Source organism: Lineus longissimus, chromosome 13, assembly GCF_910592395.1.
Source record: "Lineus longissimus chromosome 13, tnLinLong1.2, whole genome shotgun sequence".
NCBI lineage: Eukaryota > Metazoa > Nemertea > Pilidiophora > Heteronemertea > Lineidae > Lineus > Lineus longissimus.
In genome coordinates this window covers 6,959,297-6,982,009 of record NC_088320.1, presented here as the reverse complement: position 1 = coordinate 6,982,009, position 22,713 = coordinate 6,959,297, and the positions used below count along the sequence as shown (strand labels likewise).

The window sequence follows — 22,713 nt, the reverse complement described above, 5'->3', positions numbered from 1 at the left end:
GAATCGAAGAGCTTCGGGATTCGAGAATGATTTCCAGGCTCAATAGAAAATCTATGTGTTAGCGACTTCAACAAACAAGTTAGGAACTATCGGACTTTTAAAATCAACAATTCGACATATCGAATGCAGACTGGTGCATGGGTGTCCCTTCGAATTTCATGTATCGTGGAACTGTTCTTTCAACTTTATGAATACGTACTATAGTCGAGTGCTCTTCTTTCTTTAACAACACGACTCACTGCTAGAACATTCACTGACTTGATATTTCAACTGTGGCTGAGTTCAGTAAGCGACAGCTCCTTATTCACACCAAGAAATGCTCGTTTCCAGCCTACTTTGCCCTAATCCCCAACAGGTCATGACGGCAACCTCCTCGCGTTTATCATTTTTTTCAGCATGACTTTGATAAACATTGTTTGCGCAAGTCAGTCTACCCGGCAGTACCATTTCGACTCGCCACTATTACAGAGCAAATAAAGCGGCGCCGCGGAGCTGTCACGTAAAAAATGAATGGGCAAGCAAATTAGGCGGATGTGTTTAGAGGGCAAGGGGTAGCACTGTATCAATGTTGTATTACTTAAGCGGGATGAGGCTCAGGATGTTAAGCATAAAAAAGGAAGTATGTGGCTTTGTTGGGCTGTAGCTAGCAACAAAGAAAAAAACATGGCATGACAGCTAATGCTAAGGGATCAACAGTATTCGATCACGATCCATAAAAAGCAAACTTGGCGAAAGCCCCAACAGCCTCCACTGGCAAGAAATATGTTGCTTTCAGCTGTGACCATGCCTCAGCTGGCCACAGGTGCGAGAAGAACTCGTACATGTACGATATAGTAGACGGTAAGTGGTCAGCACGTACCTTTATTGGACAACCTAAATGACTAGCGGAACGAACATCGACGCAGTTAATCAACCTCTCATTGCCAGTAACTGGAAGGCAGTTGAAGATGATGTGTTTTTGATGGTATGATGTGACATAAGGTTGGGAAAAAATCATATAGTGCAGCATATTTTCTTCCGGAGGTATCGACTCACTGGGGAAAAGTACAGGTGTCTGTCAAGTGGATGAATCGGTCATATAATCGCGCGAAGGACAACCAGGACGATGATACTGATCGACCAAGACTATTTGACCCAGTGATGTATGCGCATGTCAGAGGTGGCTAGTTGTGTCGAATATGACTGATTCGGCGAGATTGGTAATATCTGATGGATGCCTTGTCCTGCTCCGATGTGATGCATTTCTGGTATTCATGCAGATGACACAATGAAATAGACAATGCGCTCTTAAGTGTTTTACTTTCATGTAGCTTTAGAAGTGGAATAGCTTGTGCAATAAATACGCTATATTCAACTAGTCCATTATGATTGTCCATCATCTTTTATTGGTTAGACAATAACTTTGGACTCGTTTTAATCAACCAAGGTAACGGAACTAATGGAAGTCATCATCATGGTTTAACAGCCATCTGTTCTGAACTTATTGTCCATTTGAACGCAAACTAGGCACATAACCTTTAGAAATGCTTTCCACAAATTGCATAGCCTTTTGGGGATACGATGTCTTTTCTTGCTTATTTACAACCTTTCGTACTGCCCGATGTGATTAGCAGTGTTATTTATAACAATTGGAACTACCCAATGGAACGTTTAGGAATTTCACAGGCGTATTCCAAATTAAAGAATGCAGTTAAACTCTCAGGGACGCAATTAGCACTATATTTTGTTTTACAGCCCACTAGGTCTGCATGTTTAAGTTAATTGGAACCAATTAATACTGTTCAGGGCTCGTAGTGTCCCGTTGAGGCTGCTTATAAAGTGGCACCAGGACACTGATTATACACCATGCGAATATTATCGTACACGGGGACCAGGGGAGCCAGCACGATCGATGCAATTGCATCCTCCCAGTTGGCCAATTAAATTCTTTTCCATTTTTATCCTTTCTTCAGTATTTATGATTTTTGTCCGATTCTACCACTCCAACACTGTAATGGGAGGCCCTTGTTTCTATTGTGTTGCAAAGGTAAACCAATACCTTTACCCACCATGTTTTTGGAATATCGATATATTGTGTTGGTTATGGACGGTTTTTCCCGTTTTATTGTGTCTGTCCCCTATTGTTACTCTTGTGAAAAGCACGGAAATTACCCCCATTAGCCAACCGAGCTTCATGATTACACCAAGAAACTCGTGTTGGTCTTCTGTCGATATAATTACATGTAAGTTTCCAGTGAATCGTACTCGTTTTGCTCTTGATAGCCTTGTGTGCTTCAGCGGTTGATCAACCAGCGAACAATTCTTAAAGTAAAAAAAATACGTTGTGTATTTTGCATAATAAATCTCCTCGAATTCGATGCTTCAGAGGGAAATACCCAATAACAGACAATTATCTTACAGCAGTGTTTGGAATTGCACCCAATTATGAATCGATTGTGAAACTGCAGTTGGGGCAATAGCTTTTTGAAGCACAAAAAAGGTAAAGAATGTCACAATTTTAAACGAAATGAGGTTAACGATATTTGATCGTTGACACTTAAGGAAACTTTATGAGAGATTTAGTTGACTTCGAAACTACGAAACTGCTTTACCACATGCGATTAGTGAGATTTCGACTCGGAGGAGAATGCGCTAACCACGGTCAACAACATCAAGGAAAACATCAGGAATGTTTCACGTCACGTTTGTGATAGAAATTAGTCGTTGCTGTATCTTCCAAAAGATGGATGAATTCTTTGTAGCGTCTAATCATAGGATATTTGTATTGGGAACGCCAGTAAAGATGGTTCTCGGTTCTATGTGTAGTACTAATCATTTCGTGACTTATTTTGTTGTCAACCGTGCTGCAGGGACACCAATACACAGAAGACAACAACATGTGTTACACTGGGACCAACTGCTGCCTAGCTTGATTTGAACTGAGGTGACTAAAGCATGCATTGATAAATTATGCAGCAAGACAGATTACTTTTACTTCCACCCTTGAAATAAAGTACAAAAAAACCAACAGTGTTCTCTTATGGGATGACAATAACTAAGTGGGCTTCTCAAGGAAAGTATCAGCATAACCATTACCATCTAAAATAGCGTTAATGACTCGGATAGTTCGCACTAAGTGAATCAGCCTAAAACCTGACGTGTTTGCTAATGAGTCGCTTGTGCGGTACCTGATCTTTTGATTGGACCTGCAAAGGTTGGTGGTATTTTTGTAGTGATTGAATTTGATATTATATTACGTAAATGCATGTACATATACCTACACATGGTGTCATCAAATGTATGCCGATCAGAGCCAACAAAAATGTTTGTATTTCTTCCGTTATGGACTCCGGGAGCATTCACCTCATTTGGATATCTTTAATTAGCTTCCAAATATACTCCTAGGTAAAAATAGACTGGGATGAGAACAGCGGAAACATTGTCTCAGGATACCTGTAGGAATATAACAGCCTGTCTATCTAGAGCGGCTGCCTCACCCTATTAAAAGTCTAATGATACATGATTTTTTTCGAAAATCAGCCATCCGCTATTAAAAGGGACCGAAAAAAATAATAAAAGGGTTGAATATCTACTGACGAGGCTTTGATTACAATGAACTGACATTGTTTGAAAGCCATATTTTACTTCCTTTTTCTCAAGATGTAAGATGCTGACAGTGTCTTCAGGAGGCATGTGATTATATTGCATCAAAGAGTAATGTTTAGGTGAAAAGCGTTATTATGTAGGAAAAAAAGATCGTATGTTGTAGCAATCAACAACGGAAGATGAAGGATTATCTTCTGTTCCTATTCTTAGGACTAGTCGTAACTATAGATTAAAATTATAACTGATTAAAAAATTAAAATTGTAAAAGATTTAAGTTAAAATTAATATAAAAAAATGATTCCGGGGTCAATGCGGGCCTTTATACCGTACCATAACAAGATTCAAGCAGAGTGTCATTTTCTGCGCGGGATTACGGCACCAGCGTCCTCACTAAAAATCGCTCCGATGAAAAAGTGATTCAACAACATTCACACTTTTACCACTATCAATGCTCCTTGGACATTTCAATACCGTCCTGGTGACCACGCACCAGTCAAATTGTAGCATGCTTTTCTGTTTGTCACATTGAAAAAGGGATGTATCCAAATCTTGACAAGCTTTTGCTATTAAAACGTGTTCAAAACATTATTCGGCTCCGTATCCGAGTTGACTGATCTCAAGGCAACAGTGTCTGTTCAGTCAATAGTTTTGTTGCGCATGATTTGATTACGATCTTCCTGTCAATATGGTAATTTTCTCAAACCGATGGCATTGCAAATTGTTCGGTTGATGCGCACTTTGGCCAGGAACTCATTTTTCGATGGAATCGACTGATGGTAAATTACGAATACGAATAGCTGCATCAATTTCTTTCAAGATTGCGGAATCGTTCCACGCAATTGAAATTAACTAACAAAATTATCGTTGAGATCTGCGCCACATGCCGTGCCGATAACAGTTTCAAACTTGACACGAACTATTTTTAGAGACTAGCTAAAGGATGTCAGAGTAGACAACCAGTTCACCGAAGGGAAGTTGCGCAGATCTGTGGCATTGCTGTCGGTTCTTGTACATGTAACATACTTTCAATTTCTTGACTTCTGTCGATTAGGGGTATACTAGTAGTTGATGGTTCATCCCGGATTATAAGAACTAACCAACAATGAGATAACACCTTATGCGTACAGATCATAGTTCAACGAGGCATTTGCACCAAAGCAGAGAACGTGATGTGGTCGTGACACGATAGTATGAATAAGTCACCACGCGCACGAATCTAACTCTAAACAATATAACATTTCTAAAGGAGGTATTAAACATAACAATAATCCACTATCAACCAAAAAGGGGGAAAACGCAAAAGAAAAGGACAATCGACAGCGAGTGAAACCACACTGTTCTGCAGTCAAAATGATTGATAGCTGATGTATTCATCATCACGGAACGATATAGATTTCGCCAAAAACCTACAAATCTCTTATCGTAGTTCTCACAAGAGCATTGCACCATCTCGAGCTCCCAACGATAAAGAGGTTAGATTTCTTTTCAGTGCATTCATTACTGCTGTAAAAACAGGTTTCACTTTTCAAAAGCAGCATTTAAAAGCTTGGAGTTGGCCAAATTTAGGTGATGATCACTTTCGAAAAACGCCCAACTTCTGCTTGAATCATGCGAAGCACTAGATCGTGCACATTATACATCGGCAAGAACCCGTAATATGTAACGGGTTACGCTGTCTTTTTGCTCGTTACTCTCACCCGACATGCCCGATGCCCCGCTATTTCCTTGATAAATATCGTGCATCCATGCCTGCAAATAACGATGCTACTAAAAAGCTGTGAATTAGTCTTGTCGTGATTGGGACGGCTACACCTGCATTGCAAATGAGGTCAAATTAATTGGATGAAGCATAGGGTGAAGCGGCTCACTGCATCACGATGGCATGTAATATGTCATGTTTTCGTAAGCAGGTGAAGGAAGTGAGGTTTCATGATCCTAATGTCGTTAGATATTATGAGGATGGATGTAAAACTCGGCACAATAATCATCCACTCGGAAACACCAGTTTGATACAAGAAATGTCTTCAAATAATTTGAGGGCATTATCACTGAATATAGAATAAAATCGTCCACTTATTACTCGTATCTTTGCTGGTGATGTTTTTGATGACTTGAAGTGTAACAGTCTACATAGCGTCGGTTTGTTGACAAACGCGGCTGCAATGACACGTTCCTACCACTGGACTTACTGTACCACACAACTAGTGCAAGACAACACCGTGCAACTGGACACCCATGATACTGTGACCAAGATGATCGCCACATAACACTTCTAGGCCTACCTACCTTAGCTGGTGCGGTTCTCCAACCACCGTGCCTGTACAAACCCTGTAAAAATGAATATAAATAATTTCATGGCCAATAACCCCTTTCTCAATTCTAACCAAAAGTTTCGGAAAGTGTCAGTGTCCAATTCAAAGCACGACAGTCTTTGCGGATTGCTTAATACAGGCTATGTAACCAGAGAAGAAATACACCCTTGGGTGGAACTTGGGTTTATCGCCATACACCATATAGGACACTAGAAAAAGCAAAAAAATTAACGAGATGTTTTGCGCGGCATTTTGCAAGCAAATCGCCTGATAGCACAGGAAGATCCTTTTCCGCGTGGAATTAAATAAAATTGAGAACTTTTGTTCTGATAATTGGTTTAGTTCACTATCGGCTCTTCCGAAACATTGTCACATAATTAGGTAATTAATCAACTATTCATCAGTCTAAAGTGTACGGAGAGGCATTTCTAATTAAGGTGTAACTTATTGTTTCTTTTTTACTTTTTTCGCTCCCTTTCCTTTTTTCTAGAAAATATTTTAGAGCATCGCACTTACACCATGATCCCTTTAAAAGTGTAATCAAGATGAAGATATCTATTCAAAAATATTACTTTGGCAAAAATATCAATTTTCTGTTGTACCATCCGAGTTAAACTTAGTTTTCGAGCTTTTTAGCAGCATACAATATATGCAGAAGGCTATACACCTTTCCAGAAATGGGGCGCTGAGTGTCCGAAATAGTGATGTCATAAGGGGAAACTAGGCCTTATGGTGGAGGGACAAAGGAGATAGTCATGGTTGACCAACACACTTGAATGCCTTTAATGACGGACAAGGGGGAAAAAGTTAGTTCCAACGCAAGCCACCAATTTCGGGAAGCATGTATAGCAAGACGTGTACAGATACCAGTAAGTTGATGACGGCGATATGGCTTCAAAGCACTCTCTCGGTTATTCACTAGCTAATAACCACGGCTGTGGCTAAAGGTATCGGCTTGCCCAAGAAAAATACGTGCTTACCCGGAGAGGAAATGACGACACAAAAGAAACATACACAAGATTAGTTCATACTTAGGGGCGTAAGGCCCGCATTTATCATTTCTATCCGATTCTACCCCTCCAACACTGTAATGGGAGTGCCTTGTTTCTATTGTGTTGCAAAGGTTAACCAATACCTTACCCACCATGATAAGAGAATAGAGTCTGGTATCCCATTCACCGCGGTGCATCTTGATTTTCGGGAGTATTGCGTGACACTGTCTCCTTTGAGTACTGTGTGTACAGAAGTTACTTTGATATACAACACTGCAATTAATACGTATATCAATAAACCTACGGTTGATAAGCAGCCGAATCGATCTATCGAAAAAGTCAATGGTGTATTTTTAGCAGAGTCAGTACTGTAAAAAGTTCGTCGTTCTTGATGATTGGATTGAGGTTTTGTCTGACGTAAAAGTGATACTGTTGAAAGAGGTGGATTCACATTAATTGGCCGACGGGAAGATTGATAGTGAAATTGATATTGTTGACCGAGTCTTAGATTCGCACATATGTTTCAGTATATAAAAAACATCGACACAACTTGAAAAGTTGAGAAGAAAGAAAACTTACAGTGCTTTCAAAGCAACTTTATTTCTTAAAAGAATCTACGAATTTGTTGGGTGATACGCAGCATCTCTCCCAATCCAATTTTCGCAGGTTGTCTATTGTACGATTTTGATACGGAGATGACTGAAGCAGATAGGACGCAAAAACTACGTTCTCTTTTAAGCAATATTCTGTACCTACTACCGAAAATGCTCAGACTAATGTACTGTATCCCCTATGAGACTCGGCAATTTGCAAAATAATGTATAATTCAATTCGATACGATATCGTAAGAATTAGATAAAAAACAGTTGTGAAAAGGCAACGCATTTCCTATTACTGGATTTTCTACTTCATGTAACGGGAAGATTGAATACAAGATAGAAACTATGAGTGTGCATAAACTGCACACTCAATGCACTTTAGCAGCAAGGAGCAGTGCTGATAATGAAATTTGTGGTACGTGATTGTATCGGGATTTGGATTTGAACTCACTATGTTGGTTTGTTGCTTCGGATCTTGTTTACAGTTGCGGCGTTTTTCGGGGTTATCGACATTATCGAAAGCTGTTTGACATATTTTATTTTCGTTATTAGAATTTGTTTTTCATACAAGTTCTACAAGTTCTACAGGTTTTATACGCCACAAACTTAAAATAAATTTGATCTGTTCGCAATGCTTACGATAAACGTGCAACGGCCTTCTTGCCATAAACACCACACTGACGAAACAATCACTGCTAATCAAGGCAAAAGGTTGACCCGTGGTGCTCCCAATGGCTCATCACTTCTTGGTAAGGGCTGAACCTGATAATTACCAGTAGACAATGAACACCATCACAGCTCATTGGCCACAAGTCTGATAAAGCTGTCTAATGTTTTCATCTAAAAGCACCATGAATACGCAGTGCATCTTTTTCAATGCAATAGTGTACATCGATATGTACGTGTATTCGCCAAGTTGGGTTGAATTTGATCCGTGCTGTGCAACTTGGTGTTCTGTGGGCGGATGCATATTGTGTGATGAAAACATAACGCGTTAAATTAACCGAACACATACAGCCTGGTAAACACAGTATAGGGTAGGTGTGTAGACTTAGGTGTCGTGTAAATCACATCATGTTCATTCATAACAAAACACCTCAAAGTAACTTTTAAAGGTTTCGAAATGTCTGTCTTTGCTTCTGATCTTTTATCTACATGAGAATGCATTTTCACACTTATCCATAGTGCTAAAATGTGCGTGGTGATATTAACAATCACTTAAAACTGCTAAAAGTGTCGCCTGTCATGGCTTTTTGCAATTTACTTGCAGTCTTCTAATTAAGTCAGAATCATAGCACATGTAAATGATAACAAAAGTGTGCCTCTTGCATGACAGTGTTGTAAAATAGATTTTGACAGGCCTTATGGATTTATTTGTTATAAATGAAAATGCCAAAGCGTCGTATATGACACATTCCAAAGTTCACTGTGTATGTAACAAGGAGAATTATCTGTGTTGCTAAGAATAGTTACTTTTCAGTATCTTTGACGCCACCCGTTCGAATGTTTGATACATGCGTTGCATATCAACGGCTTATGAGACCCACGTGGAGTTAAAAATAAATGTGAGGAAATCCACATGTCAGAGCGTGTAATGAGCCACGATCATGTTTACCCTGTTCCCGAAAATAACTCAGTTTCTGCACATGATTCAGCGTGCCCGCACAGGTAGACCTCAATAAGCGAAACATCTACCTCCTCCATTATTGAACGTAATGGCCAATGGTATCGGTACATTAATCATAGATAACGCGACTCTCCCAGGGGTAGTTTGCGGGCACTGCCCTGGGCACAGTATTGATAGAGACTGATGATTGTTCATATGGGTTTTACAGTTCTATAATTGTCTATCAGTTCCTTGAGGTCTCATGGAAGTTAACCGAACACCGGTTTGTTTGGACAGTGCCGCCCGAGTACGGCTGATGTTACCATTATTTCTGTGGCGGTTGGCGTAAGTCTTTGAGGCTAACACGTTAAAGCGCCCGCACACGAGCAATTTTTGTCGCTGCAACCGGCTATCAAGCTCACATGAAACAAAAAATCGCTCGTTGGTGGTATAGTCATCACAGGTGCCTGCGACAAGAAGCGGTGATCACTATCGAACCCAGCAATTACCAGTTTTACCCACAGACGCGAGAACTTTTTGTCGCGCGTACCTGTAGCAGCGATGGTTCCATCTGTTATCCAATAGCCAATTTAGCGATGTAATTATACAAGTATCTTGAAACAGTTTCGTCTCTGCTATATTTGAATTTTCGAATCGTTTTAATAATAATAAACATCAGGTAAATTCAATATAATCCTTCTCCATACATGTGCCCACCCTTGTACTCTTTTGACATAACTCAGCATGGATGTGTAGGCCTGTGATGTGAAGTTGTTTTTTCCCTAAATCCCTTTGATATGATTCGACAAACTCGACAATTGTCTAAATAAGCACATAGGATGAAGAACATGTGACCCGCTCTACCAAAACTAGGCGCTTGTCGCATCTGAACTTGACAGGTTGATACGGACGTGTTGTTCATTTCTCTTTTGTAGACCTTTTGTGAAATGTGACCAAATCAGTTTGTAATAGATTTCACAAAAGGTCTACAATAGGGAAATGAACAACAAGTCCGTATCAACCTGTCGAGTTCAGATGCGACAAGCGCCTAGTTTTGGTAGAGCGAGTCACACATTTGGTGTCACAGACAATATGACTGGTCAAATTGAAATAACTTTTCTCAGTAAAATACAGAATGAAATGAATCGGCCTAGAAATCTTGGGGATTGGTAAACCCCTTTCTTTAATTATCTTTTCAAAGTAAGTCAGAATAATATGTCCAATTTTGACAGTTTCGTTTTGGTTGGCTATAGCAGACCATCGTTCTGTCTGTCAACTTGTAATGGATATATGAACCCCCGGCAAATATTGGAAGACATTGCATGTATTATCAATCATTGTTCCATCGCTCATTTATATGTATTGCAATTATCTTTACTGATGACTTGAGATGGTGCGGCTAGAAACACAGCTGGTGCCGCGGACGTCATGTATGATGGATGGTACTAATACTTAGAGTCGGGAGCAAATTTGACCACCATAAGGTTTAAATTTTGATCCCACTTCAAATGATACCATCTGGTTGGTAAGGTTAAGATAAGAGTCATGAATTTATATAGGTTAAGGTTGTGGTTTTAAGTCTTCTATCTGATCAGCTACTCATCATTTCGTTGGGGTATGTCGCTTGAACTGACAAATGCCCAACGGTACGAGGAATCTATCCTAGTTGCGTGTCTCATTCGAAGGAGGAGGTAATTTTAATTTAGGGTGAAGTATCTTGCTCAAGGTCAATGTGAAGGTTGCGGTTTAAAGTCTTCTACCTTCTTTATCTTCAGCTTCTCAACGTTTCTCACTTGGTGGGGGTCTTTTGCTTGATCTGACACAGGCAACAAGTACAAGGAATCTATCTTGGTTTTGAGCTTCATTCGAAGGAGCAAGTTTAATTTAGGGTTACGTGTCTTGCTTAAGGAGACGTAGACGAACACTCGGCGATCCTTCCTAGAGACGAACCCACCACGATATGAAGTTAGAATTCGTCTAAACAAAATAGTTCTCGTTCTAAACAGTATCCCTCCACAAGTAATGAATCGTCTTGGTACCAGTATCCATCACTGCTAATATGACCCCAAGGACAATGATGTGACAATAAGATGTATTGGCCACAGCGTACAGTTGAGTAGATCTGTTTGTCGATTCTGAAATGGCGGCAAAATCTGTTGACTTTGTGTGGCGTGAAATTGTGTAGCATAATGTGTTATTGAGGCAAATGAAAAAAAGGCAAATAGGTAGACGAGAGACGGCCTAGTGAATTGAAAAGGATTTCGCACGACTAGCGTGTCAGCTTCCTCTCACTGAACGTTGCAAGTTCTGGAATCCCAGTTCACAAGCTAACGGGTCGGTATCACATTGCAGAGTTCAAACACAAGTATTTGATTAGGATTTCTGTGAATGCAACAGATGGTGAATACGTTTATGATTGTATATAAGCCCGCCTTTCGATGTAAAAAATTACATTTTGTAAATTGCTGTTTAGTCATATAACTATGATACAAACAACTGAGAGTTGCCCAAAGTCAGTCCCGATGATTTGACGGACCCACTAATTGGTCTGAAATGGCCGCCTAATTCACTTGATGTGATTGGCAGACCTGTTGTCACAAATCACCATAGCTATATTAGATTGCTAATTGCCTTTCAAGTAGCCAGACGGTAATTAATCTACAGGGATTGCTATTTATCAAGAAACTGAAAGCATTTTACCGAGTTGGCGTTATTACCACTGCATGAGAGGGAGGAAATTTTCGGCTAAAACTTTATATTGAGATGCAATTAGCGGGTTAAAGATATCAACAATAATTGTCAAAAACTTTTCGCATCGGTCAATAATCCAGCATGGCAACGATTGCCAAAAAAATACTGATAAGTGGTGGAAATATTTTCAATTGTTTCATGCGTGATATAAACTAGGATGGAGTAATATCGAATACTCAAACTGTTAACCGCCAAAAGTTCGCAGGATTTCAATTTTTGCAGATTTCGTAAATAACTAAAACAATGGATTTTGTAATCCGCTAAAGTGATATCGTGACATTTTTATGCGAATCGGAAAAATTATTAGGCGGGGAAGTCTTACCATTTAACAGTAATATAGTATATACAGTTTTCTGACTTGTTGATTTCATTTCATCATTGTACGTTTTTGATACAGGAACGTTAATTTCTTTGTTGCTTTGAACGTCATATTAGCTATCCATATTGCATGTCGTTTTTATAGTCGTTATCCGGAAGATTTAGGCTACACTTGTCGGAAACGTTGGTAAAAACATGTCAATATCAGCCAAAAAGCACCCGGCCAGAGACAGATAAAGCTTTTAGCTTTGACTGATGTGTACATAAGTAGCTAATGCGAACTTGCTATCTACATGATGTGTCTGATTATTGCTAACATTGTTTGCAGGAGTGACGAAAATAGTGATGAATGTTGTAAAGTAAGGTGCAGTTATGTGGTTCGTTGACACAGAACCATACTGAAAACATATCGAAGACACCCTTATATTTCCTATTTTTAATGATGGATTACCTCGATTTAACCACAGAGATGTTTCAGGCAACCATAACCTCACATAACCATGACCCTTGGGTTGGTATAAAATGTTTCGCAATCAGATCCCCGGTGGATTATGCCTAAAATCTATCACTTTAGATGAGTTTTCATAGCAATTGATACCTTGCTGTTGTTGTTGCGCCCAACACCGCCAAGGCATATCAGGTACAGCTGTTATTTGACCCCAATTGAACCTCAGCTGCCGCCTTGCTTTGGGCTTACACTTTAGCTCTACCCTCGCGATGACTTATGAGACAACCAATACCTCCATTTCGGTAAGGCAATGGCTGCTTGTTTTTGAAGAAAGCTATGCATCAGACATATTTACTCTGATTTGTTTTCTGTTTCAACCAGCATCAATGAATCAATCACGGAATACTATTCCTAGCAAAACAATCATGACAATTGCTGATGGCACAAATAGCTAATCTATTAGGATTCAATGCATAGATAACTTCGCTTAAGTAGTTGTTGGCGCCATATATATATATTTACCCTGGTGGCATGGCCTTCCGCTATTAAGTAGTCATAATCTTCTTTCGCTAATCGTGTGTGGGAGGGAACACCACTGCAACTCTATGTAACTAGGGACGCTATCGCAACGAGGGCAAATAGGTACAAAGAGCACATGAAAAAATACTTTGAAAATTGCTAGGGATTTGTTTGATAGATATCGGTGAAAGGAATCTTAAGATATCTTGTGAAAATTGTATGTTAGTGTAAAATATAGCTCGAAGTGAATGTTCTATCAACTAGCCTAAAAAATCAAATCAATAATCAGTATGCATTAAGATAAAGAATGTACAAGTTGCCAACTTTTTAATTAGTTGTTTTTCATTGAAACATTGACGCAAGAGCATTATCGTGACGTCATATCGCCGGCGACATTTTGATTTATGAATGGAGTCGCTTCCCTTTTCGTCTGAATCAATTTCTACCAACTCGCTGTGAGGTTTACAAGCACAAATATCTCATGATTTATTCACATTCTCGATTTGCGACATGTCAACAAATAAAATGTGCCGCTCACGAACGAAAGTATAGATTCATGGATTGCCACTGTATGCACGCTTGCCTTGATTTGGTTTTCGACAAAAATTGTGTGGACATTACGAAAGAACGCCAACCACGGTGGTGATTTGAATTAAAATACCGGTTACGGCTACTACAGATTTGCTGGATACGTTTGTCAAAATAATTATTTCCAATGTTTGAAAACGGTCGGTTTGCCTTTTTTGTCAGTGAGCTTCATGAGAGCTAGCTACATCCAACTGGTTTATTAGTCCACGATATCTTAGAGCGTACTCACCGACGACACACTTGTTTGACACAGACCCGGCTACAAAGTCCCTGCAATCAGTTACCAGGCGGTTGTCCCATCAGTATTGTGATTGCTACATTGGCTATTATATATATCTAATTGTGATACTAACGGTCATAATGGTGCAATCACGGCCTACTTACGAAGGTGATTTACCCAAGGACCCTTGGGTGTCGGGCGTGATTGACCACTTGTTGGATCGAGAGTTATTGATATGTTCGGGTGTGTCTCCCGTCTGCGCATGATAGCCACGCATTTTCTTACGTTCATTTGCCCTTTCTGGTTTTGACCCACCTGAATACTGTTTCGTGGGGGTCGATGCTCTCAAGATTTGACAACCCCTTGATAAGGCAGGATAATAGAACGAGGTGCAAGCGGGCTTTGATTAAAGATAGTAGACTGTGTATTGGCCTAGGCCTGAATTCTGTTAACTACGAGGTAGGGACAAAATATCGTAAAAATTGGTCTCTAAGAAACTATCAATGAAAGCTATTATAACCGACGTCTTTATCCTACCGAAAGGCACGATATTTCTGTAATGATTGCATCAAAATAATGATGAAAAAATCTTCTGATATTAGTTGTAATCTCGTGTAATATGTATTCCTATGTCGTGAATTTTACCGAACTGCCAGGAATAAGATAGAACGAAACTAAAGTCTTTAGAAATGATGAAACCGTAATAATATGCATTTCCATTCGATGCGATAAGATAATCAAATAGAATGACGCAAAAGTTAAATGAAAAGAAAGCGCGAGATAGAGTCTTACACAAAGATGAGCTAATGATTCAAAAGCAGTTTGATAGTCGTTGATATCTCAGAACATGGCACAATCAATGTCACTTGAGTGTATAGATCGGTGGAGCTGTCTAATGGACCGATAGCCAGTTTACGTGACTCTGGCCCGAAGCTGAGGAAGACGTGTTGCCTGATTACGCTAAAGCCGCACCGGCGTATGCTACAAGTGCTTTGAAGAAATAGGGAACACTTTTATCCGAGATTTCGTATCGGTGTCCGATTGCCTCGTATCGGATCTTTCTTTCCGCCTTGATTGATATGTTCTGTATCAATGTAATGGTTTTAGTTAGGGAGACTCTGTCTGGAACGATAGAACAGGGCGAAGACCTGTGTGATATCGATGGGGATGATGATCAATTCATGTAATCAGAGTATTTTGTTTGAAAGAATCTGATGCCTAACCGTTGTGGCACATACATACTCATGCCGTCTTGGAGGAGGACTACTACCTGCTCCCTGTAGATAACACCTCCAAAAGCAGAACGAACGCTGGGAAGAAGAGGAAGATGAATCGTAGCTGCATGCATACAATGTTGTGTCACCCTACCAGTCTGGTACACACTGAGTGCATACAAATCCATCCTTACTTGGAAAATACACTACAATTATCTGCACACATAATCTATTTGCTCTAATATTTTAAAGCCGGGTGGCAAACAGGAATTGCATTAGCACGTGTTGGCTAAAAGGTTATTTGTGGCATGTGCAAATCTTTATGTTTGTACAAATTGATGATCAAGGATACTGTTTTCGCTTATTATGGCTTTTTGTGGGGGCGGGGCGGAAATATTTAGGCATGGACATGATATATCACCGGATACACAAAGATTGACCTGAACTCAGTGAATTAAGCGAGAACAGCATAGTTTGTACTTGAACTAATGTGACCGCTCGTAAACACTCTGTCAAGAGGCTGCCGCTGGTAAACTAAGTTAACTTCGAGGAATAAGAGGCAAAAAACGTGATATAAGGTTAGGTTGAGGGTAAATGAGGGTAAAGGTAAGGTTCCAACGTGACTAGGTCGGGGTCAGCACGTGCTATACAAGAAGACTATGCATCAGCATATATATATTCCATTTCAACTGGGTCACATAGAATCTGGGACGTAAGGACTGGGAGAGCCACTTTGATTTGGGGACACCCAGAATCAAACTTCACCTGGTTATTTTGGGGTCGCATAGACCTTCGAAACACATACATTTGGGACTTATAGAAACCGGGACGTATTAGTACCCATCCCCTTAAAATTGAAGAAGTGCCCTTACGAAACTGTCGGCATAACATTGACAACAAATATGGCGCATCATGGTACAACGTTGTCCCTTTTAAATTGTTCTAGCGAAGGGCGCATCAATGGATAAGAGATGCGGCAACCGGGTCGGCAATAAGGCAAAGTTGACAACTCAGACCTTCTCAGAACCGACACGTCACGGTGCCGCCTCGTTTATTTACAATCGAGATAAAGTTCATTGCGAGCAATTTCGGAATTGAAATATTACGCTAAAAGGGCTTATTTTTTAAGTTTTCGTAAGTTCCTTTTAGCACGAGAACATCAAACGTTAATGCATAGCCTCATGTATGCCGCAAAATACTTTCACCTTGGTATTTGTACTCTGAATACGACACGCAAAGTCAAACAGTTCAGCGGCCTTTTATCTGACATCGCCGCTGAATCTATTCGAGGCGAAGGAGGTACATGTACCCTGCGTCACGTTACCAAATCGTTGAGGTAAAAATAAAAAATAAAAGTGTTCTATATCTTTCTGTAACGTTTCAGTATAAATGTTCTCTTCTCTCATAAAGAGTTCAAATAAGGTTGCTAATGAAGGACAGCACCAGAAAACGAAGTAAGTAAACATACGAGGCGGATGCGAGGGCGTTAGTTTTCATTCCGACACTTGACATTATTGAGGTCACCGCAGTCCCCCTACTCCCCAATGCATCATATGAACTATTGGCTATTGATAGCCGAACCAATTTAGTGAATCACTCGTACAAATTGAGCTGCCGAGTCTATTGCTTCTGAGTGGTGATTTGGTTGACATGGTTGATCTTTATGCCCGTCCCGGCCCGGCTGAAGATTAACAGCGCAGCATAGCATATCATTTATAACAAGCTATGATTTGATTTCGGTTTACATAACGATGCACGTTTGGCATTTACTTATGATAGGCAGTCCGGGGTCTAGCGTGAACCCAGTGTCACAACAACAGATAACTCTCGACTGAATAGCTTTTAGGAGGACTCGGAGTAAGCATGAAGCCGGACTTTACAGCAAAGTTACATTTCGAAAGTTCTTTATATGGCCACGCAGTAGCCGGTTGAGCGACGCCTGTACATCATGCCTATCTTACATGTAGTGGTAGGTCCATGTAAAATAGAACTGCAAAACCGGCTATATAATAGCGTCGAAACAGTGTTAACTACCTCACTATATCCTTGTCAAATTTACGATTCCGTTCTTACAAAACACGGCCACCTTCAATGGTGGCGGCGTTGAACAGCGGATATTTTGAATTCACGAATCGCGACTATTCGCGAAATCCATCAACATAAAATGTCTGCTACCAAAAGCACATGTCTGCATGAATGACCCTCTCTTTCTCAGAAGTTATAAACGACATGTTACTCTTGAGCATACTGCCTGCCTCACACAATCTATAACGCATTTCTTCAATGCCAAAAAAACACAACAAAAATACACTTACAAAATCGTTTCTAGCGGATATCATCCGACATGTAAGAATAAGCAGTTGTTCGCCTTTCTCACGACCGTGATCATTACAAAAGAAACGTATGATATCAAATGCATCGCTGAAAGTGAAATCTATAAGAATGCCTTTGATCTTAGGAATCAACCTAAATGAACAATGTAGATGCGAGTCATTATAAGGATCGAATCCAATCATGGTGTTTGTACTTGAGAATTGGGTGTGGCTATATTGGGATATCGTTAGTCTTTCTGTCGTAAGGCTGTTTCAGTTCGTTTCCGCATGGTTGTCGTGAATTACAACTCGTACGCTATTGATGGGCAGAGTAGTGCCTTAGGGCATTTATGTATTATTACCCCAAACGGAAAAGCCACCCTATCTCCAGCAATATTCTACACCGAAATGATCGCCATCGCTGTCACCAATTGAAATCTCTCTCTCTTAAATATCCCATGTGTATCGCCTTTACAAAATACCCGGCCTTACACGTAACTATCTTCATATCGAAGCCACTTTTACTGACCGTTCCAACAATTACTGATGCTAACCATACGTCGTCGAAAAGAAGCCCAAGAGCACTGGCAAAACGTTGACGGCTCAAGCTGCAAAATGACCATGATGGTTCGTATATCACATGCTCCACTTCTCACAATGGTCGTATTTAGCATTCCCGGCGTCACGGTAATAATTCTTACCCTTGTCCTCTGAGTGTTCTATTTCGTTCGAACCACTTATGTAGATTTCATTAGGCGTTTGGCTGATGCGGCCAGGTCTGTGATGAAAAGCCGTCAGACCGTTATGGTTCTTTTTCTACGGACACATTCAACAGGAGTGGCGAACACAAAGATACGGCGTACCAGTCGTTTGAAACATATCTGTAAAGCAGCGATGTACACGTAATTGTATACGCTTAAGCCATTTGCAATGAGAGTGACCCGACCCATATAAAGGGTTAGTGCCTTGGTCATGAAATGGAGATAGTCTTTGAACAGAACGAACACCTAACATCTGGAGCCTTTGAGAAAAAAAGCATGATGATCATTAAATAAATGTAGAAAAAATGACCTGGAATGTACATGATTGGAAACTGTACTAGTTTACGACAAGTTTACGACAATGACCTTTGTGATGACCGAGAAGAAGGCATAAAACACGACTTCCACGCGGTCATATTGAAGTCCACTGCACCACGAAACAATTCAAATGCCTCTTAACCGTCACTTTAGTAGGTGCGTGTTTATAAGTATTTACATTTAGACAGTGGAAACTGGTTCACTTAAATTAATGAGTCCAAATTTGCAAATAGATTGCTTTCAGCTTCGCGCACGCTTCCATCTAACTGATGTGAAGAAAGTAATCAAAACGAAATCTTGAATTCAATTTGAAGAAACGAAGTGGAATTGTTCCGTAGGATCACTTCCTTATCTCGGTCAATTCACTTCCTCATTCTCTGTCAATTCAAACTGAACTGGTAGACTGCCCCATTAGCCAAGCTATAGAATTTCCTTTCGCAGTCCAAGGCTTATCCGTGTTTTATAAATCCCAGAATATCCCCTACTGGCATGTATCAATAGCCAAGATTAGGCAGACTGAATCCCCTATACTGTATGGGGAGGTTCATTAAGACAGCTGTAGAATCTCATGAGAATGGCGAAGCTTCTAGTCTACTCTTGCAGACTGCCTAGCATTGGATCCATTCAAGATTCAATGCCACTTTACAGTTAATCCCTCCCACGAACACATTGAGATCTTAGCCAAATGTTCGTTATAGCGAGTTGTTCATTATACCGAGGGTGGACGCATATTATGCACAGCTACAAACACATGTAACTACACTATACAGTATACACGTCTGGCAAGTCCGAGTCGTTACCCCGATCGACCAAACTTCAAAACTGATTTTTAAATGAAAACAAGAATTTGACACTGTAGTAGGCCTATGAATTATGTGTGGACATTTGTACTGACCGCATTCTTGGTTACCATCATGACAAAAAAAACTAGCATTGAAACACGCAAAAGTAATTTATTGCAATGCAACATAATTAGTTGAGATTCTTAAAAAAATTATATTTGACTTTGACGTGTGTCGCAATTTTCCTTATTTCTTAAAACCCATTTGAAGCTCAATGTTAATTGGTGGGGCCCTGTGGGATAGACCATGATTTACCAATCATCGACTCGTTTCACCAATGCACAGTACTAACAATCCATCGGAAGCGTCTCCCGAGGCCAGCACTAAATTCTATCAATTTCGTATTTATCGTCAAATTGGCCATAGATCCCGACGGCCTCAGATGAGCGAGAAGATGTCGGTGGATCTCGATCTATAATTTAGTTCTTAGGAGAGAGAGGTGTTATCTGTTCTATGAGGTGCCGTGAACCATGACAGGGAAAACGTGTTCTTGAATTGAGAGTGGTATGTAATAAGATATAATGATGTCTGGTTTGATTGTGTTCAATGAAGTGATGTATCATTCACAGAGGAGAAAATAGTGTCATTATTTTATTGCCTGTCTGAAAAGTACTTCGTTTGTCTCTTTCGAATAGGATTATGAGGCTGGTTTCCTCGTGATCCGCACGAACGACCTATTACCAACTACAAAGATGGTGGTGTCATCAGCTCCTGTGCGAAATCACTTAAAATAGTTGATGCTCGGTCCGGCCACGGCGACAACCTTTCGAAACTCCTCAATTCGAACATGCCAGGATCGAGATACCAGACACAATACAGCTGTCTTAAAAACTAAGAAAGATTCCCCATCCGTGGATATCAATGGTTTTAAGCCCCTGGTAGTGGAAGTATCCCGTTGCGTTTTTTCTTGACCACTCTGTATTGTTTTCTTGACGGTCCAGAGCAGTCGCTTGGGTTTCTCCTATTCCTGATATATTACAAAACGTCTTTGTTTTGTTCTGTATTCATATGCAGTAACAACCGCCCAAACCCTGGCCCCACGTGCTCCCGGTATTCAATCAATCGCATCACTCGCATGGCTGTCATGCACAATCACCCCGTGCAGAAATGGCTCAATTCTTTCCTCCAGTTGCCACCTTTTTACTACATGAGCGATGATCACGCCTGATATTATTTCATTACCCAATATCGACCAGAAATTGTGATCCAAGTCATTCGTGCTGCAAAATCGACGCCCCCGTGTAAGCTGGAGGTTATACTTTGTCAATGAGCCAGAATTGTGTAATATGCGTTGGTGTAAACCAAGAAAAACACCATTATTCTAGCAACTGTATCTGACTTGCCAGCCAAATCACCAAAGTGGACAATATACTTCTTGCAAAACAATACAAGGCTGAGACTACTTGACATTTCTTATCCGCGCCATGAAAATTTAAGGAAAAAACCGCACTATAGATTTACCACATAACTTGTTTAAAATCTCCAATTATCAAATCATATCCTATCCAACTTTGTTCACAATCAATCCGAAAACTGCTTTACAATAGACTTTCAGACGGTTTTCGAGCAATTTCTATCGGATTCCTTTACGAGATCTATAAGTTTCTAACGAGATACTCCCGGATCGTTAGGAAGTGCACAGCCAGTAATGTTCCTTTCGCAGCCAATATCTTAAGTCGAGCGATTTGTTGGCAAAGGAGGTTCGATTTTGCGATGAGAAGAAGTTTGCAATAGATTAAAGGATAATGTGTTTCGAGGTCAGTTTTTCTGCCAGTGCATTGCCTTTCAAAAGTGTTTTTTGACAAAAGTATCCAAATGACTGTTTTTCTGACTCTGACGCTTTGGTATAAGGTACTCACTATCAATGTCCATCATAAAAACACATCGTTTTATGGTATTTTACCAAATTGGTAACCAGCGTAATCTATGGCTGCCAGCAAACAGGCAACACACATCTAACCAGAGAAAGGGCGATTTCTCTATAAAAACGTCACTGTATCTATTTCTGACCAGCATTTCCATAAAAAAAGGAAGGGTGCTGATACGACGATCACGACCAGTCGGCCATGGGATGCACTTGGGCCCGTTCAGTGAATAGTGCTGCATCCTATATACGCCAGTACATGTGGTCAGGTGATCAACCACAAATGCACCACGATCCTTCCGTATCGTGCATGCGTATCGTGGTCGCAAGGTTTACTTGCAGTGTGTTCACAACTCATAGTCGGGTCGGACAGTGAAACGTTTTAAATGTTCGCACCATTTTCCACGCAGCCGAATCTAGGTTAAAAGACCCGAAAGGATCAAATGACGGAGAATGCAAATCGGTCAGATTTCCATATCAAATGTCAAATCATGGCATAATGACAACGATTTTGAGTAGGAAATCGAACTTTATTGTCCGTGGAGAGATTTGTCTGTCGTTCTTGAGTGATTGATCACTGAGGCGTAGGGGCCTGCAGCTTGTGTCCAGGGCGGGCTTCGCGGCGAGTCATGACGCCTATCGCACGGAATTAGTTGGATGCCAGTCAGATTTGCCGATCATTTGCCGATAACTTTATACAGATGCACTCTCGAGTATAAAGTTACGAATGTAAATTAATCGTCATTCAAACTTAGAATCAACATTTAAAGACGCCAAGCAAAGTTCACTTTTAGCCATCTTTGCCGGTAGGGTAACAAGAATGGGGCTTCAAATATGCGCTAGGCATGAAGGCAACATCAGTTTCAAAATCGAAATGGAAGCGTGGTTACATATTCGTCTTATAGTTTGACAAAAATATGAAAAGACAAAAAAATGTCGACAAAGTCTGACGTCTTATTAGTCGTATTTGAGTTATAAGTTGTACAACAGCTCCAAATTGTTTTGCTTTCCAGTACATTTCATTTTGGTAAAGAAACTAAATAGAGAAAATCTGTCTCGATACTATGATAGATCACTCAAAAATGCTTCGAGCTGACGCGCTCAATTTCCCCTAAGATTTGTAGCAAGATTAGAAAAGGATTGATTCTCTGTGAGACGTCGTCTTGCCATGAGATTTCACGATAATGGTAACTCAATTGACAGATCACAAAATGCTCTCCAAATGTTTTCTGCTTGAGGCGTTTTTGCTCTGACTAGTTGAATATGTCGTTGGAGATTCATCTAACGCAGGCTGTGTGAATCCGGTGAGGGTTTTTGCGCCTTTTGAATACTGCAAATTGGGCTGATGAAATTTCTCGGTAATCATGCATGGTATCAAAAAAATTTGTGTTCAAAGAGTTCAAAAACTCTCAACTGACTAGCTGAATCTGTATTTGTAAAAAGCTGCTGCCTCAGTAAGTACGT

The 22,713-nt window shown here is 40.3% G+C and overlaps 1 protein-coding gene across 3 annotated transcripts in view; it reads right to left on the bottom strand.

Annotated features, from left to right (window-relative positions):
* The window catches only part of LOC135498078 (prohormone-3-like), a 52,919-nt gene that overhangs the window by 14,340 nt on the left and 15,866 nt on the right, over nt 1-22,713 (bottom strand). For 2 of the 3 annotated variants that reach the window (XM_064788238.1, XM_064788236.1), the window contains exon 2: nt 5,872-5,913. The exons of the other annotated variant lie outside the window; for it this stretch is intronic. In XM_064788238.1, the coding sequence (XP_064644308.1) occupies nt 5,872-5,913 (42 nt within the window). The remainder of the gene's footprint in view (nt 1-5,871; nt 5,914-22,713) is intronic. 3 annotated transcript variants of the gene reach the window in all.